This window comes from Leucopleurus acutus (assembly GCF_964270905.1).
Source record: "Leucopleurus acutus genome assembly, chromosome: 14".
Classification (NCBI taxonomy): domain Eukaryota; kingdom Metazoa; phylum Chordata; class Mammalia; order Artiodactyla; family Delphinidae; genus Leucopleurus; species Leucopleurus acutus.
In genome coordinates, this window is record NC_139156.1 from 19,793,081 (window position 1) to 19,813,294 (window position 20,214).

General features: G+C 36.5%; 1 protein-coding gene across 2 annotated transcripts in view; it reads right to left on the bottom strand.

The window, feature by feature from the left end:
* Positions 1-226: 226 nt before the first annotated feature.
* Positions 227-20,214, bottom strand: part of ADD3 (adducin 3) — a 122,823-nt gene continuing 102,835 nt past the window's right edge. Inside the window, exons 3-15 of one of the 2 annotated variants that reach the window (XM_082854298.1) lie at positions 17,015-17,153; positions 14,865-15,016; positions 13,790-13,870; positions 12,801-12,950; positions 12,174-12,317; positions 11,963-12,061; positions 10,538-10,720; positions 9,719-9,976; positions 8,300-8,419; positions 7,776-7,862; positions 4,823-4,946; positions 3,081-3,176; positions 227-2,476 (exon numbers count right to left, since the gene is read on the bottom strand). In XM_082854298.1, coding sequence (XP_082710424.1) covers positions 2,184-2,476; positions 3,081-3,176; positions 4,823-4,946; positions 7,776-7,862; positions 8,300-8,419; positions 9,719-9,976; positions 10,538-10,720; positions 11,963-12,061; positions 12,174-12,317; positions 12,801-12,950; positions 13,790-13,870; positions 14,865-15,016; positions 17,015-17,153 — 1,926 coding nt within the window. In that variant the 3' untranslated portion in view covers positions 227-2,183. The remainder of the gene's footprint in view (positions 2,477-3,080; positions 3,177-4,822; positions 4,947-7,775; positions 7,863-8,299; positions 8,420-9,718; positions 9,977-10,537; positions 10,721-11,962; positions 12,062-12,173; positions 12,318-12,800; positions 12,951-13,789; positions 13,871-14,864; positions 15,017-17,014; positions 17,154-20,214) is intronic. The other variant, XM_082854299.1, reaches the window with a different exon arrangement.

Sequence of the window (20,214 nt, forward strand, 5' to 3'; positions counted from 1 at the left end):
AATATTTCCTCCAAAATGAGCTGAAACAAGAAGGGTTTTATATAGTTGATTTTCAACTAATTTGAAAATAAATGTATTAGGACATTCCTTATTCAGAAGTGTCAGTCTTACTCAAAACCTCACTGCAGTACAAAACTCAACAGTCCACAAAGTAATTCAGGATAAGTAACCACCCTTGAACTGAAAGCTCTTGATACCAAGTCCATCTATTTAAAATACTGTTTATTTGTGATTTTACATTAATTAGCATTACATCTAAGAGCAATATCAGATAACATTTATACATTTTCCACATGACACAGAGGTTCACTGGCTCATTCTTTATGCCAAAGCAAGTAAATAGAGGCATTAGCAAAAGGTGCAAATAGTTCACTGTTGCATTTAAAAAATATTTATGCACATTGCATTCATTTTATATATATTTTTAAAAAGTTATGGAAAAGCATAGTTCACAGGTTACTGTTTCTACATACGTTGTAATACAACATAAATGATGTAGAACATAAAAGAATCCTCAAATACAGAATTAAGCAACTGAAAGTTTCCACTAAGATTAAAACACTGATTCCAGTAGTTAGTGAGATCTAGAATGAACTTTCCAGGCTCCGTTTCAACTTTGCATCATCATACACTCACAGCCAAACAGAACCAGCCCCAGAGCACACTATCATCAGTGTAAGTTTTTTACACGCCAACTCACCCTTCAGAAATACTTTGGATTATTTTTACCCACTGACTATTTTGGATCATTGATTTTACATTGATTTGTGACATGACTTGGGTGAAAGGGAGATAAAACTATATTAAGCCTAGGTTTAAATCTGTATTTACATTAGAAAGAAAGTTAACTGAAAAGATAAGAAAAATTGGTAAAAATTAAGAAGTGGTAGTTTTCTCACGGTAGAGGTGGGATTAGACCCACTGATTTCTTCCTGTGCTGCCTTCTGAAGATACGCAAGTTAAAAGGAGGATCTGACCCTTTTTAAAACTCAAATATCAACTAAGAAATAGAACGATTTTGGCAGAGAAGCAGAATTTTAGAAATTTGGGACAGGCGTCAAATAAATGACACTTCAAATCCTATCATGACTATGAATCATTATCGAACTAGAATTCTTCCTCTCATGACACCTCTCTTGTTCCCTTCATTTTTCACTTTCTCTCTCATTCTTTTCCTTTCCGTTTGGTTACCTTATGAGGGCTTCTTCATTCATTAGTGATACTAAGAGAAAAATACACTATAAGGTTCAAATATGAATCCTGTTATGCCTTTAAATGCTCTAATCCCCTTTTGATACCAAGTCCCTGGATTCTTTAATTATATTTAAGTATACTTAGTACCAAGCAGCCTCAAATGTGCTCTACTGTTAAATGATTGGCTAATATGCTCAGACACTTTTATACTGAATGGTATACAAACATCTCAACATACAAAAATCGTTTTTGCCAGAGTTAAACTAAATAACCCATGTTATGTGTATAAAATCCCCTTTGCTGAAAAATAAGGGGCTTTCTAAACTAATAAAAAAGGAATTTTTCAAAAATTATAGTTTACTAAAATGATGTGGTTTTTTTGCAAACAAAGTTACTTCAGGTGAGGAAATTTTATACTATGAATAAAATTCCAAATGAATCTTTTCTTAAATTTAAAAAAACAATTATGTGCCAGTGTATACTAATGCTATAGATTCTTATCTTAGAAGCTTTTAAAGCATTCTGTTAATGCCCATTTTAACAATGGGAACCCAAAAGGGACAGTCAATAATAATGATAAAAAACTATAATCTGCTTACCAAGTGAAGCAGGTTTTTGAGAAACAAAAATTCTCTCGCTTGTTCACTGGTAATTTGTTTCCAACAGATATTATGTAGAAGGCCTGAAGTAATTCAGACAGATATCTGTTTGTGGTGATTATAATAATACTTTATGAGGGCAGAGCTAATCAAAACTAGCAATTGTTTAAAAATTCAAAACCTTTTTTGGACATACAAAATGAGAGATGAATTTGAAAGTGTTTTTCATAATATGTTTTTCTTTTAGTAAAACCTCTTTCCAGTTCTTAAAGTCCAGTTTGCTACGTACCCCCAATCTGATCTACCACTGCATATTAATGATCAACTTAAATGTGGTTTTTAAATGTGCAACGTCACATTGTAATAATAATAATTACAAAAAGACTTTATTTAGGCTTCAACTTTCTCCTTTTTTTTGTTCTTTTTCAGAAAAGAAGGAGTGCGGAATTTCTTCTTTTTCTTGGATGGTGATTTTGAAGGTGAGCCTTCAGGTGACAGGACTTCTTCAATTTTTTCTGGAGACTTAATGGTAATCTCGATGTTTTCTATGGTGGTGCTTGTAGTTAACCTGCTCACTCGCTCAGCAAGCTCGTCTTCAACACCATGCACGTCATCCTTGCCATTCACTATCAGGACAGGCATGTCCATGGAGATGAAGCTCTTGGAAAACAGCTCATGGTTTTCTACAAAAGGGGAGGATTTTTAAATTTTATATAGTCAACATTCTTGCTTTATTTTACAAAACTGAAATGTTTAAGCAATGTACTTTAATTCCAATAAAGATAGATCATTATTTTAATAGACTATGGGCCTATTAACATAAAGCTAATGCTCTTAAGTGGTATAAAGAGGACAAAGTTGTTAGACCAAAGAATGAAGGCTGGATAAGTCCAGTTTGATGACTTGATTGTTTCATTGTAAAGCAAGTCAGTATAAATGAGGAAGACAACATACATATATTTTTCTTTAATTTTGGGGTCACTGGAAAATCAAAATTGAAAAAGATTTCATGCTTCTGTTTGGAAGACATATGACAAACCAAATTTAATTTCACAAATTCTTAAGAACTATAGGTTGCCAATATCCAGCTTAAGGTAAGTCAATAGAAATGCTGAACAAAAGTAGCACCCCATTTAATAAAAAATATAAAATTATTGGGAGCTTTAAGTAAAATCCATGGTAAACTTACTGTATCAGGTGTTCAATTTCTTTATATGAAGACAAATGACAGAGGGACAGACTCTAAAGATTAAGTCGGTGAAGGCTATGGGAAATTACATTGAATACCTTCTAATTTTTCAGGGATATTTTGCGGTGACTGAGTTTGAGACTGAATTTGTGAAACAGATGAAGCGTCATCTGAGAGTAATTCCTGCTCAGCATCTGTTGGATAAGAGTTTAGTTAAAAGCCATGCAAAACAAAGAAGCATAAGATTTCAGGGAGGTTAGTGCATACATCAAATACCTGCATACCCAGGGATGATAAACTCTTCAGCAATGAGCTGAGCATGCGAACAGTTATCCCACATATCGATAACTATGCAGTAAGAGGAGGTTAATGTGTAAACATTTCTGGCTGCTACTGGTAATTTTATACACATGCTTTAAGGAAGCATGGCTACTGGAAGCCCAGGCAAATAATATGTATGCATTTAACTTTTGCTAGAGTGTTAGAAAATCAAAATACATTGAGCAGCCAAATGAAAAGAAATATGAAAGCTTCACCAATGATGCTACATTAATGAGGCAGAATGCCTCACTGAATTTTTGATCAATATCCAATTAGTGATTCCTGTCAGCAATATTAGTGAGCTAATTCAGGTCATAATGCATGTGGAAGAAACTATAAAGTTATATATAAAAGGTGATGGTTCTATTGTGCAATATTTGTTACCTGGCATCTTTAGGCTTTCAAAAAATAAGAGATTAAAGAGGGACATTTTACAAAATACAAAATCAGAGAAAGTTTCCAACCTTATGTTAGAATAAACAAGTTGAATAGTATCACCTAACATTTAGTGTAATTACATTAATGAGTCAGGTTGACTTCCTTTTGTGACAAAGACACTAACACACTTATAAAAACTGTTCCCTGGATGATCCAGATGTCATTAGTTCTTTCTACATGATATCTAACTGGGACAAAGATTCTTTAACTATTGGTTCTGTTTTGCATAAAAATTTCAACTGTATGTTGAAGACGCTCTAAAGCAGAGGCTCTTACCCTCTTTTGGGGGTTACAGACTTCTTGCCCTCCACCTTGCACCCTTGCCTTCCTCAAATCTGTATTGCACAAAATTAAGCATATATTTTTCAGATGGCTCATGGACTGTCTAAAGCTTATCCAAAGACCCAAGATTGAGAACCCTTGCTATAAAGAATCTCTTATTCTTGAGAAAAAGGGAGCTAATATTCAATTGGCATTTTCATGAACAATTCTTAGATACAACCCTTGCTTAGGGTTCTGAAGTCAGATAAAAGCGACCTCACGAGAGTGCCCATGTACTTAAGGAAAGTCACATAAAAATTCTAGCAGTTTGTTTTATATTTTGATTTTGACATTAAATATTGACATCTTGAGACATCCAGTAACAATAGAGATTCTATAAAACATTAAAGCCACATACTTGTTAATCTATAATTATGTCAAAGTAGAAAGTTTTTTTTTTTTTTAAAAAAGCCACATATTCTGAATGTTTAAATCTATTAATGTATCTACATTTACTCTAGCTAGTGATTCTTTACTCATCCGGGGATTTCACTTTACTATAGAAGACTTTTTGCTAGCAATCCGATTGCTTTCTGAGGAAAACAGTCTTCTCTACATGTTAACACAGATGGTGTGTGGTAGCTATTTGCATTTCAGTCTTAACTTATTACTCAAGTAAGGACCGGGAGAGAGGATATGCAACAACTGATTGTAAAAGGAACATTAAAAAAAAAAAAACCCTGACTGCCCTCGATCATCCAACTCAAGAGGCTCTGTTAGCAGTGTGGTTATCCTGGGCTTAATCTCAAAACGAACTGACCTTCCAGTCCTTGCTGTTTACGTTCAATGGCCTTCTTATACTCTTCAAGTTCTCCTTCTGTGAGATGACTGAAGGGGTTGGGAGGAGCTGGTGGGGCCTGATCGTCATCTTCAAACTGCATGGTCTTGCAAAGAAAAGCACTGACTTGTTACCAAGAGCTTTACTTATATCTATATATTTATTTATATATATTTACATATATACACAATTTCACACACACACTTAAATGTATATATGATGTTTGTGACACCCCACCTCACAACAATCATAAGAAATGATAAAGTAACATGCTTTGTTTAAAATATTCATATCAGATTAATGCTTTTAGACTACTGATCCAATAGGCTAAAATTGCCAGTGATGTTTCCTCAATAAGCCTGCATAGGTCAATTTTAATAACTCTGAAAAAAAAAACTAAGCCAAGTTCTAGAAAGCTTCATATAACAAAGAAATATCTTAAAAAACAAGAATTTCAAAAAGCCTTTGAAAAAAGTCTTAGAAAAATGAAACTGTACCAAAAGAACTTTAAATTTGCTACGAAAATAAACTTGTACCTATTTGCTCTAGAAAAGAAATTAATGAGACTTACAGCTAAACCTGGCAGATTGAACCCATGCATTTAAAAAAATTCCTCCCCAAACCCCACTAAAATGATAGTAAAAGAACAACAACAAAAAAGTATAAACTTTTAAGGACAAAAGAACGGAAGATGAGACAACAGAGGATGAGAAGTCATAACACATTGTTGGAAGATGGAAAGCAGGTGGAAGAATGGGTGGAAGAGCTGACAAAGTTGAAGCCTTAGCCTTGCAAAGGAGAAACCTGCTCATTTGCCCTGTGGAGGCCTGGTAAGGCTCAGGTATCACAGAAGGTGCTGTGAAGAAAAGCTGAAAAGCGGGGACAAGTTAGAAGTGTAAATAAGGAACAGATAGATTCTCAGGTCCTCTTTTCTGTTCCACACAGCTGAGCATTTACTTCTCTCTCATCTCTGCAGAAGATCAGAGGCTTATTCTTCAGAACAACTGATTAGGGGACACAAAACATAGCTGAGGGTTCCCAGGATGATGGTGGGAGACTGGCAAGAGACTAGAGAATTCTCTGGATAAATTAAATGACCCCAGATAAAACAACTACAGATACTAACATCTGGGCATTCCTGAAAGAATCAACCTGGTCCACATCCAGTCACCCTACAGTGGAGCTCGCCAGTTCCCAAGCTCTGCACACATCTGAGGCTTCTGACTGGCTTTCAGTGTCTCATTCTTAAATACAGACAGACTACCACGGATTTCCAGACACTTGAGGAAAGTTTCCAACATGGAGGAAACCAGAATTAGAAAGAAAAAGGGAACTCAGAAGAAACAGACAATAAAGGCAGCCAAAGAAAATTTAAAATTGATTCCCTTACAGCAATAAGAGAAAATACTGTATCCAGAAAGACCAGGATGTTATTTAAAAAGAAAAAAAAAAAGGAACATTCAGGGAATAAGAAGTCTTAAAAAGTAAAAAAAAAAAATCAGAATAGAAAATTAAATAGAAGGCTTAGAAAATAAAGTCAAGCAAATCTCCCAGAAAGTAGGATTAAAAGACAAAGAGATATAAAATAGGAAAGAAAAAAATCAGAGGCTTAGTCAAAGAGATCCAACTAACAGTATATATATCCTGACAGAAAAAGAAATTGAAGGGAAAAGGACTACTTACTGGAGAAATACTTTAAAAAATTCCCAGGACATGACTTTGCAGATTGAAAAGGGTTACTACATGCTAAAAGTGGAGACTAAATAGAAATTACTACAAAGCACTCCATCATAAAATTTCAGAATAGCAGGAATGTAGAAAAGGTCTTAAAAAAAAAGCCTACACAAAGGTACACGAATCACAATGCTCTCCTACTTCTCAACCATGATATGGAGTTAGGGGATGATATGGTGATGCTTTTCATTTTATCTGTAAACTAGAATTCTGTATCTATTACATGCACATTTGAAGGTAGAATACAGGTTTTCAGACTGTTACCTCCTATGTATCCTTTCCCAGAAAGCTAATAGAGGATGCACTCAATGATAAAGGAGTAAGAAAGGAGTCTCCTTTCTTAAGTAGGAGACATACGCTGCAGGAAACAGGACTACATGGTGAGAAGCACAGGAATCCTCAGGATGGGCCTGTACATCTGGCCTGAAGAGCACCTAGTCCAGATCTGGACCAGAAGGACAATGACAAAGGGCTAGAACTGAGAGATTACCTGTTACCTCTGACCCTATGGAAAATAATATTAAGAAAAGTTCGGGAAGAACTAAGCCCAATGTATCCTAAGTACTAAGCCAATGAAAAAAAGGAGGCAACTTTTTCTCCAAGGGGAGAAAAGTTGTATAAGAAAGGAAATGTCATCATGGGATGCTACCTGGCTCATCAGTAAGCGTTTAAAAATATAAACACTGAAAGCTGACTAGACAAAACATTGTGGTACAACCTTACTGGGAGAATGAAAAAGGGAAGAGCCTTGTGTAAACAGGCTAGATCCTCACAGTCCATAAAAAAAGTCACTACTGTCTTTCATTAATTCTAAGATGCACTTTTCTCCCACATTTTCTGATCCTGAAATTGGCATTCATCTTATAATTAGGTTTTTTTCTCTTTTAGTGATACATAAAATAATGGTACTTCTCATAGTTGATGAAATAGTTGATGAAATAGATTTGATGAAATACAGTTGACATCTAAAACTGATAAACCAAGAAAAAGCAGAACAAAGATGCTCTTTAGAAACAAAGGTATATGCTAGAATAAAGTCCATGCCCCTAGAAATTGGGAATTGAAGGTGACATTTTAAGTCTTGTGGATTCTTTGACTTTTTAACTTGTGTTTGTATTAACTTTAGTAAAGACAGATATTCATATTTAAAAAGCAAATAAATTAATGTGAAAACAAAGATCATATTGCTTTATGGACTTACAGAAGGAGGCTTATCCACAACAATTCCAGCAAGCAACTGAGATTGTGGTCCTGCTGTTTTCAAGTCATATCGATTTTGTTCTCGAATCTGAATTGAAACACAGTAACAAGTTCTTGGGGGCAACTCTGCAGGTGACCTTTGGCTTACTATTTGACCACCCCAGGGTAAGAGCCTCTTTAGTTCCCACCTCCACAAAGCCCTCTTTTACCATCATAACAACTCACATTAATCTCCACTCTTCTTGATGTGTGATTTCCTATCGTCTTACATTATCAGAGGACTACATTTTTCACTAATACAGCAGAAATATGTCTAATACTTCTTCCCCGTATAGCCCGCTCACCAGAAACTAGAACAGAGCTGGAGGTACTCAATACAAGCTAAAATTATACAGAATTCAATTTCAAATTCTTCTGTATTTAAACCTCTAAGCTTAGCATTAATCAGATTCAGTCACCAGTGATTTAAACATAAAACAGCATAAAAAGGCCTCCTCTAGTCATAGAAGATCGACCATGTCTTACCTTATTTCTCTTTTCTAGTACCTCATTCGGGTTTGTGTTTAAAGGAACAAACTGATTTGGATCTTCAATTTTGATAGGTGTTCCACTACTAACTTTTGAAGAGTCCTCTGCTTTCATCCACTAAAGAATCAAAAATTTTCTAGAATGAAGCTTTGTGTTAAGGAAATATGGTAGGTTCTTGACAACTGTTTATTGACTCCAGTGGGTGGGTGCATACACTGCTAATATTTTAAAGAATTTCACTGAGTAGTTTTTAGTGGTCAATTAGTGTATCTCCCATACTAGTTAGAATCAGCATTCACTTAAAAAACAAACAAATGTCATTACTGTTCACATGAATACTAAATTATGCCTATTTAAATTTTTTCCTTTTGGCATTTTAAATATGTTGGTGAAAATATTTCAAGCATATAGAGCTTGATCTCACATTAACTCACATTCAGAGTTGCCACCTGCATTCAAGTTTTAAGTGATGATGGCTAAGAAGTCATCAAAAAGGACTCAAGAAATCTCTTAAGATTTAGTTTTCCAGATTTCATTTTTATTTTTGGCTGACAGAATGGGCCAGGCCCCTGACCAGCATTTTACAAAGGGGATAAGCTTGTAGTAATCTACAGTATAGTGGCACCACAGGGGTGGAAGAGCCTTAAATAATTCTTCTCATTTACCCGTTACATCCCTTAAAGAAAGCTAATATTCATCAAGATTAATGATGACTGGCCATTAGTTTCTGTCAATAAGATTAGTTCTGGGAAACTTATGTTCTTTTACTAGGAGATAAGAAATCAATATAGATGAGGGGAAAAAAAAAACTTTGATGCCTAGGTATTTCCATATTGAATACTACTGATTTATACGATAGGATGAACCAATTTTGAGTATCTACAGACTATTTAGGGATAAACACTCCAAAATTAAACCAAATCTGAGACAAAATGCTGAAAAATTTAAGATAACCTGTTTCTTTATCTACAAGATCTTGCCTATGTGCAGTAATTCACAAAATCTGGCACCGTTAGGTGTTGATAACCTTTATAGTTCTGATTCACAAGTACAATATAAACTACAAAGCAGTATCATGCAATGGGTAACACTGGGCTCCAGAGTCAGACTGCCTGCATTCAAACCCTGATTCTACCATTCACAGATGATTAATTAATCCCTCTGTGCCTCCGTTTTCTCATCTATAAAATGGAGGAGGAAAACAGCATCCTTTCCATATTAGGAGAAGTAAATGAGATAATTCATGTACGGCACTTAGAACAAAGTGCCTTGCACAAAGGGTACCTGGTAAGTTATAGTGATGTTATTGTTAATGTTACATTCTACTTCCCCAATATTTCAACATAGACCATTCAATTCATCAGTAAACTAGGCAAAATATTTAGTAAAGGCAAACCACGTAAAGTAGGGGCATACTGTGATTTTGGTCCTGGGACTGGTCTCCCCATTCCGAGACTCCTCAGGCACATTCACTTTCATGTAGGTATTTGGTGAGTTCAGCCATCTTGTTTTTTCACGCTGCTGCCTCTGTGCCATGTATTTGAGAGGAGAGAGTGGCACTGTATCATCTTCAAAGGAAAAGGCAGTCACAGTTGCTGGGATCTCCACATCACTCTTGTGCCTAGGCTTTTCTCGAATGAGAGGATGCCTGTAAGCATAGCCTGTTCTATATCCCTAGGGGAGGGAAAAACCACATTTGAAGCTATCAAACTTGTACCAAGCACAGCATTTAGAGTCTAATTCTTTAAACAAATGATTCAATAAGACCCTTTCACCGAAAAACAAATAAAGGGAAGATCCTTCCAAACTCCATATAACCTCCACATAACACTAGAGTTGAAAATTAAGCAAATTTCAAGATCTGGTTAAAACTGATTTCAGCTGACAAAGCAATTTCCACTCACACAACTGTTCCTGACAAAGGTAATTTCAAAACTGCTCACCAGAAACATGTTCCTAGATATAAACTGGTTTTCTGGAGGCCAAATCTCAGTGCTCATTTAAGTATTTTTTCCTGGGTCTGAAGGCAATCTGCCTTCTGACTCTTAGTGCAAGAGGCTAATAACTGAGATAAGATGACAGTTGCATGTTTCACTGATTCTTAAAATACACTGAATTCCTTCCTAGGGTCACACTCTGGAGTAAGGAGCATGTTCCAAAACCAAAGGGAGATGGAAACATCTGCTCTTGAATCTGGAAACATGAAATCAAGGCTATGTTCAATTTTTCACCTACCAAATTGTCCAGAGTCCTCATCAGCCCTTCAAACTCAATCTCGCCAACCTTCCATTTTTGATGGGCACCCATATTCACTCCTCCTCCTCCAGATGCTGCCACAGCGTGAGTGGAAGCTTTATACTTCTGAAGATCCAGTACAAGCAGATTGTCTACTCCACCTGCCCCTGCTAATGCCCGCACCTGTAATCAATGGCAAAATATAGAGGCACAGGACTGTAAAGACTAGAATGAGTAATTTCACTTTTAAAGAGGCATAAGGTTGATTCAGCAAATATCTGTAACACTTTCCTCCGGGCTGCCAACAAAGAAATACACTTGTGAAAGCAGGCAGCTGAAGTATCTTTTTCATCTATCTATACCTTCCAGGACTCTGACCCTCCCTGATGGAAAACACATTTAGAGCCATATCTTTTAATATATTTCAAGAAACTGAATTCTCTTGCCAAATTTTAAAGTTCTTTCCTTGCAGTTTTCCCATGGCAATCCAGTTAATACTTTTGTTGACAGTTATAATTTTAAAGGAATATAAACACTATACTGTGAATTTAAGAATATTTAGGCAGAAGTCAGCTCATTATCTCAATATAATTAAGCTTTTCATAGCCTCATTTGAGAAAAAGAGCGACCATTAAAGCAAAAAAAAAAAAAAAAAGGTGGTTGTTAAGACAAGTTGGTAGAAAAGTTTTTTCCCCCTTTTTTGCGGCCTTTCCAATAAGTTCAGATTATTACCATTTGCTTCAAGAGAATCTGCTTGATTTTACTTAAAGGGGGAAATTAGGGCCATTAAATGCATTCAGCTTCTCTGGGGAAAAAGTGGTTAATAAGTAATCCATTATAATAATGAGGCTGAGGCTGTGGCATCACTGGAAACTGCATGAGTTCATAAAACTTCTGGCACTGCTCTTACACTTTTTATAAAAGAGTCCACAACACAGCTGGTCTATTTTGATAACTGGTAGTCACCTTTCTCAATTAGCACCACATCACTAGAGGGTGAAAATGGAGAAATGTGCAATTATACCATCTTAAAAAGCAGGATTATGAGGAAAATGATGCTTATGAAGCACTTAGATTTGGTGTGTGTGTCTGTATATGAATTTTAATTTTCTTTCCTCCTGTTTTCAATTCAAGAGGTACCTCAGTTGACCCTTTTTTTTTTTTAACATCTTTATTGGGGTATAATTGCTTTACAATGGTGTGTTAGTTTCTGCTTTATAACAAAGTGAATCAGTTATACATATACATATGTTCCCATAGTTGACCCTTTTTTACTCAAATGAAGCAGAACTTCTCTTAAAAGACAAAACAAAACAAAACAAGAAGCCACCAACTGATAAAATTCTGGAAATAAGTAAACACAATACCCAACATAAGCAAAAAAAAAAAGAAAAAAAAAAGAGGGGGGTAGACAATTTTTCTTACCTGAATCTCACAGGCTATCTGCACATTAAAAATGTAATGAAAAGCCTCCTCAATTGTTTCTCCAAGTGCTACCACACCATGATTTCTGAGTACCAGCACCTAAAATAGAATCCCAAAGCAATCACTTTAAATAACTGGCATAGCTCACACTGCTTTCATCAACAGTAACAGCAACAAAAATAGCTCCTTAGATAGAAACTCTACTACATACCTTACAACTTGGCCCCAGAACTTTCTGCAGTTGAATTCTCTCCTCCTGTTCATCAAGTGACCCTTGGTAGTCATAATAGGCGACATCTCCCAGGATCAGGGACTCTTGAGAAATTGGAAGGATCCCACACTTCATGGAGGATACCTATTTGGTTGGGTTCATGCCAAGATAACACACTTAGTTGCTAACTACACCTTCATAGGAACTGGATTCTTCAGTCAGCTCAGGGAGCGCTGGCCTATTCACTGTGTTCACCATTCCAGCCCACCTCCCACTTTAGTTCTTCACTTCCTCAAGAGAAAAAAGAAGACCTTTTGGGGATACTATTCAATTTACATGCTGTGCCAGATATTAGGAAAGAAGGCTTGCTCTAAAGAACTCAATGACCCCATTATTAAACTGATGAGTTCAAAAATGCAAATGCTATCTCTCCAGTTGTTTCCTAGAACAGGAGCATTGACTCCAAAGGGGCTTCTACTTTCTGGATATGCAGAGGATTAATACTTTGAAAATAACTTCAAATGGTGGGGTCTGAAAGAATGAAGATTATAAAGTATCATGTAAGGAAAGCCATGAAAAAATACACTTCCCAGGGTCATTGTTGATTTTGGCCCTTCAGTGACTTACAGCTGCCGTTGCAAGGGTATGGATGTGTATCACACACTTAACATCAGGACGTGTTGAATAGATTGCGGCATGGGGACTGAAGCCTGTGTGGTCAATTTTCAAATTAGTACTTCCCTGATCAACCACTTCTCCTATTATATTGACTTTCACCTGGAAAAATCAGAAAGACACAGTTAACTGGCACACATGCATCAAAGTTTCCTGTGTTTCATGAGCTAAACCAGGGGGTGGCAAACTTTTTGTCAAAAGCCAGATAGCAAATATTTTAGATTTTGTGGGCCTCTGTTGCAACTACTCAACTCTGCCACTGTAGTATAAAAGCAGCCACAAACTACTGTAAAAGAATGGGTGTGACTTTGTTCCCATAAAATTTTATTTACAAAAACAGGTAGTCTGCAACAAAACTTAGCATTTAGCAAGAAGCACAGTTTCCAAGAAACTGAATAACTTAAGCTCTTCACTGAAGGTCTGGATAAGTCTGGCATTTACTGAACTGGCTGGAAAATGTTCATTTGCTAATTAACACTATAGCACCAGAACCAACGTAGTTCCTACTCTTCTAGAGGCCAATGACAGTGGCTCGGGGTACAATCATGGAAAAATAAAATGCTAGAATGTCAGACCCTATACTCACACCAACTGAACTTTGTTTAAATCTAGCTATAAAATATACAGACTTTGTGTGTGGATTGTTTTTAAAAAAACAAATTACAGAGAGTACAGGGTGAAAAAAATCAAGATTCTCTTCAAAACATAAATAGGGTAACTGATTAGACCAATTCATTTATTAGGCTCTTCAACTACCCTGTTTTTCTTGAACGCTAAAGCTTTTCTTAAAAATCAACATTAGCTTTCCAAATTCTTCCCTGTTCACTAGTAAATGTTCTTCCATCCATACCTTTTCTTGTTCTGTCCTGTATTAAAAGCTAAAATCTGTCAGAAAAGTACAAGGAAGCACAGAAAAAGTAACATAGGAATGAAAATTGTACCAAATTGGAGGCTGTGGCTTCAGAAAAAGACAGGCCTCTGGGAATTATTATTATGTGGTCTTGCTCCTTACTTATTCTTACCTGGGAGAAAGAAAAAAAAACCAAAACAATACAGATTTACTATGAGGTGTTCATATTTTGCAGTGTAAACATGACTAGGAATATATTTACAATGAATAACTGTAAGATATCTGGGGGGAAAACAAAGCAGAAATTAAAGCTGTGCGGCATGAAACTTTCCTTGAAAAGTTTTCTTCCCTCAAGCCCTCAAGTACTTGCTAAAAAATTCTGACATTAGTTTCTCATTTACTGGACTTACCTGAAAGTGTTATTTTGGGGGTTCTAAGGTTATTTAGGGTCAGCTACATGCAGGAGAAACGAATGCCAGTATTGTTCAACCCAATACAATATGGAAATTAAGGGGAAATGGGCAAAGGAAAGAGAATAGATTCTCTTCCTAGGAACGAATTAAGGTGGAAATGGAAGGGGAAACCAAGGAATAGCTGGAGGAAGGGATGAAAAGTTGTAGGAAGACTGCACCTCACATCTGTGCCATTTTCATCACACAATATTTTCATACTTTTTGCTTCCAAATATTGTCTTGTGTCCAAGTGGGGCAACATGAAAACAAGATGATGATGAATGGGAAAAAAATATTAAAAAAATAAAGACGAGAGAGGAAACTTCCCTGGCCCCCTCTATTTACCCTGCCCCAAGTGCTTTTTAAAGCATTTTTTAATATCACTGACTCTCAGATATAATTATTTTTAAAGCATTTTTTAATATCACTGACTCTCTGATATAATTAACAGAGAGAGAAAATTCTGCCAGGAGGATTTCTTGCTGGATGGGTTCTGTGACTGGTCTGAATTAGGGAAACGACACAGATAACAAATGGAGAAGAACGTTGGGGTAACTGCAGCCTCTCCCTTAAACATAAGGTTTATATCAGGATGAGGTTGTGGTCCAGCGTGCTAGGTTCAGAGAATACCAGACTTCTGAGTAAAGGTGAGGAGAGTATAGTTGCCTTTAAGTTGGGATTTTAAAAAAGGGAACTGAAAGACGAAGGACTCACTGAGATATATGTATTTGCCAGGTGGGCCCATCCAAACAAATCTGCAAGTCTGTATAGGCTGGCAAGTTTACAACGAGTAAGCTTTTCTCCCTTCATGTACGAGGACGTATCTGTCCCAGGAAGGTCATTGATGGGTGTGACCATGCCGAGACCTAAAAGAGGAAAAATTGTGGAGAAAGAACCAGGTCAAATAATTCCTTACCTGAAAATTAGTTGCCAGGAAGCAGCCTGAGTCCGAGAGTGTCCCAGCCTGTAAATGATGATCTGAAACCTATCAGCCCACATAATGTTGCATTAGCTTATCTTGCTTCAGAGAAGTACACTGAGAGTAAAAATACGTATCAGCTATCGCCTTGCTGTTTCACCTAGTACTTGTTCGAGAGTGATGTTGGGGAGTCAGGCTCACACCACTGCGGAAAAATGGTCACAGGATCCCAATGGTAAAAGCGTGATTAACACTGAGGTTATTGCTAATTTTATGATGAAAAGATCTCAACAGAAAGCTATTGTACCTTTCTAATACCTCTTTTGACTTTTATTCAAACAAAGAATATTTAAGAATGCAGTCAAACAGCAGTCTGGTTTCTGCCCTCACCAAGCAACAAAAACGAGTCTTAAATCTCCAATGACCCAATTGCTGAATTCAACTTTCGCTCAGTCTTCATTCTCCTGGACACCATTTCCCACCTCTTTCCTAGACTTCTTTTCCAGGCCTGTGTGGTACTATCGTGGACCTCTTATCCCTTAGCCCTTATGGACTCTTGTTAGGATGCATGGCACACGACAGATAATCAATGTTATAGAAAAAGTGAAGAAAACTAGCTCAACATTTTAACTTTCCTGTTGATTCTGATAGACTGTTTCTCCCAGGCTGGAAGAGTGAGTGATTTTGGAACTCATCGTTCTTCTCACCATCCATCTGCCACCCCCGCCATCACCACATTCAAACCTGTTGCTAAGTCTTCTCTCCTCTTCCTTGGCTATGCCTTTCTCACTGATCTCTTCCTTCTTTTACCTGCAACCGCTACTTTAGTTCAAGCACTTATAATTCACTTTGGGACTCTTTCAAAGATTCTTTAACCAGTATGTATGTCCCAACATACTGATCCACTTAGGAGTTCTACCCTCATCTTGCACGTTCCCACCATCATGTCTCTTTTCATACCATTCCTCTATTTGGGAAGTATTTGAATTCGTTGAACTCCTCTTTGTAAATCTTTAACCAAAAAGAAAAAAAAGGAAGGAACAAAGGAAGAAAGAGAAGGAAAAGAAAAGTCCCTGATGGTCTGGGACTCTGGGTACCTGCCCTGGTACAGCAGTGAGTTCTCTGCACGTCTCTCTGAGATGTAAAGTGCTTGGACTCAACGCCTTACGATTCTTGGTATCCTTAGTGTTCAGTCCACCAAACTGGTGCTCTCACTAAAGAACTGTTGAATGAATAAAATGTCCTAAACCCTTTTACACCAAGCTCTAACTGCTCCATCCTTTAAAGTCTGGTTAGTTGAGGCCTCTCTTCTTCCACAAAGTTCTCTCTGTCCACTTCAGCCAATAATCAATTCCAACTCTGAGTTCATAGCTAGATGACTTAGAAAAGGTCATTAGACAATTTCTTACCAGCTGCTTTGTAATTTTTTCCTCTACAGTTACCTTGCAGTTTTTTTTTTTTTTTTTTCTTTTTGTGGTACGCGGGCCTCTCACTGCCACGGCCTCTCCTGTTGCGGAGCACAGGCTCTGGACGCACAGGCTCAGCGGCCATGGCTCACGGGCCCAGCCGCTCCGCGGCAGGTGGGATCCTCCCGAACTGGGGCACGAACCCACGACCCCTGCATCGGCAGGTGGACTCAACCACTGCGCCACCAGGGAAGCCCTACCTTGCAGTTTTAATCTTTTGTGCATTCACTGTATGTCTCCTCAATTCAAATATGCATTTATCTGGGGCAGGGACCACATTTATAACTATTTTGTAATCCTCACAAAGTGTAATAAATGTCTGGTTGGTATGAAAAAGTAAGAGATCCTAACACTATGTTACTCTATTAGATGTTATAAACTTAAGGACTGAACCAGATCAGAATATGCTGCTAGAAATGTGCAGTGTACAAATTAGAGATGAAATTACTGTCTTTTAAACTTTACGAAACTTGACGTACTGAGGGGAGGTGAAGTAAAGCCCGAGAAAGAATTGGCCATGATGTAATCTGCAATCTGTTGTAATGCTAGTAATCCAGTTGGATTGTGGCCTTTCTTCATCTGTTCTTGAATAAGGCATTCCAGGTCTTCCCGAAAGGCCTGTAATACACAAAAATAGTCACTGAGCACATGCATCTCGCTTGGAGCAGAACAACCCAAACATAACTTGCTCTGATGTAATCAGTCTTCTTCCCCCATCCCTCTCTTGAATAGCTTTCATGTACATTATTTTAAAACAAATATAAAACACAAAATAATAAAATTAAAACACTGGAAGAAGAAGCAAGAAGCTTGCTTTCAGGGGAGGGAAAATCATTAGGCATTCTTAATCTCAAAGCAAATGAGCTATACTACAACATCTATAATAGACAGGTATAGGTAAAAGCAACTTTGTTAATAATATGCAACTAGAGCACCAAGTACAGACTGATGTAAAAAGAGACCCATTCCTTGCCTAGCAGCTCATTATCTAGGTTAGGATAGAGTTCTTATCTGAACGAGGCATGACTCTGACTATAGCAACTCCCAGCAAAAGTTTTCACTAAGACATAGTAAATCATGGCTTCCATTTTACGATTTCCATGGCAATTCCGTAGCTCTATAAACTCTGCAAGCAAACTTATAAAAGCTGAGAGTTGATTACTTCCCTTATGCAACACTGTGCTAAAGAAAGAACTTTTCCCCCCAGCTTCGGGTACTGAAAGAACTTTTCCCCCCAGCTTCGGGTACTTCCTGTTCTGGAGTGCTGCTTTTCTTTCTTTTCTTTTCTTTCTTTTTTTTTTTTTGCGGGGTGTGGGGGGGGGGGTAATGTGTGGCAGAAGCAGTATTTATATAAATAAAAATACTGAACATTAAGAGAAAATTTTCTATTCCAGTAACCCTTGAGTTGCTAATATGATTCATCATTTGAAACATCTCCCAATCCTTCACATTAGTTGAAATAGCTGGTTTTGTATTTCTATCACACTCAACCAACACTTATTTTATTAAATTCATCATTTATTCTCTTGCTCATGTTTATATTCATTCATCTTAAACATGAAGGCTCTTGCAATATAAACCATCTAGACCTCGCTCTTCTGTTTGAGATTGGTTACATGTATAGCAGAATGCACTGCTGGAAATTAAATTCAGTTTGTTCCCACCTCACCTAAGAGGGAGAAGGCAGAAAACTGCTTTGGAACCATTACCTCCAAGAGGGGTAGATATAAACACCATGGAGATAATTGGGAAATCCTCCTTAGAAGAGTGACTCTCCTTCAAGTCGCTGAGAACAGCCCTCCTCAGAAGGCTGGGAATAAGATCTCCTGGAGCAGTTGCTTAGATGTAGCTTTGCTTAGAGGATGGCTGAACACCTCTGAGGTTTTCAGAAGGAAGAACTTTTTTAAAAAATTTAAATAATGGCAGAGAAGCCCATGGTGAAAGTGGAAATGTGGTTGTGAGCCTATGAGGTGGTAGTACATATTAGAACCAGTACTGACTCATGCTTGTGTTGCTTTTAGAAAACTTTCTGCTCATACAGCAAATGGATGTTTGAATGATTAATTTTAAAAATACTAGCTGTGACTTTATTTGAATTCTGAGTTCATAGAGAAGTTTATACCAGTTAAACATGGTTTTTCTTTTACAAATTCAAGGCTTATTAAATATAAATCCTTAGCATAATTATAAAAAAAAATCTAAACATCTAATTCCGTTGACTTTTATCTAGTTCATTTAAATACATGATTTAAACCGGAGAAACTATCATATAAAATATTCTCTACAAAGACACATTACATTTATCAGAAAACTCCATTAGTACATTTCTAAGACCTTGTGAACATAAAATGGTTGTGAGCTGCATATAAGATGGATGGACGCATTCATACGGATGAGTAACATGAGCGTTTTACCATATTTAAGGCTGAAAGGAAAAGAATCTTCCAGATATACTCATTTATCTTTATATAAACTACAGAAAACTTCTAGATACCTGACAATGGGCCAAAATGCTCTTCTGAAACTTTATCTTCCCTTCAAAACCAAACTCTAAACCTTCCACAGTTCAAAGCAGCTATAACCAATATTCTTCGATTTAGTGTAAAAAAAAAAATTTACACCTACTGTATGTATCACAATATCTCTGAGAAGTAGGCATAATTTATTTTATTGAATGCACCTTATGTTATTCCAGGAAGAATTTAAGGCAGATTCCATAGATTAACATGACACGAAAATAAATTAAATATAGGTAAGAAAAATCAAGCTAACGAGAAAATAGGCATATGAAGGTAAGACAGAGCCAGGAATGAGGTTAAGATACAAAGAGCATACTATAAAATTGTATCATTTGCTAGAGATGGGCCAACTTTTATCTAAAGTCTCCAGCAGCCAACATGAATCAACACAATCGCTCAATATGCTGGTTTACAAGGGTTTTAAGAAATTAAAAAAAACCCCAACTAGTTGCTCAAGAGAATCACAACTATTTATGACCCTGATGAGAAATTTTTGCTGGGTGGATTGACAAAGCTAAATAAGAAAGGTTGAAAAATTCGTTCACAGAGGTCACAGAGCTGGTAAATGTCAGAAGCAAGGACTCAGGTCAAATGCTTTTTTTATCAGTGAAAATGCTTTTTTTACTTCCATTTATCCCATAGTATGATGAGTACCATCCTAAAGCTTTGAGATGATCCACGGTGTCACAGAGGAATGTGAAGGAAAGTCCTTCTGTAATTAATTAAGAAAAAAATATGAATTTCCCCTTTAAGGCTAGTGAATTGCTTCTATGCAGTATAGAAGAAGAAAATAATTTTCAAAGTAAATGAAATGTCCCCAGCCTTTTTATATAGTTGACAGTGCCTCAACAGATATGAATTCTTCTATTCCAAAAGATTTAATATTTTTTGTCATGAACATTTATAACTCAGTTATTATGTTCCAAATATTTCTGAAATATTGTTCAGATAATTACCTAAGCCATAAAACAGTCAGTATAAAATTTACCAATGATATAAAATTGTTTCAGCTGGTTTTTAAAATTTATCAGTAAACTTAAGCTTTCGTTAAAATAATAAAAATTTTGTTTGTCTTTATGGTGGATAGTTAATCATATTCCTACTAAAATTCAATGTTAATAAAATAATCCTTTACAGTCGATTCATTTGAATCTCACAAC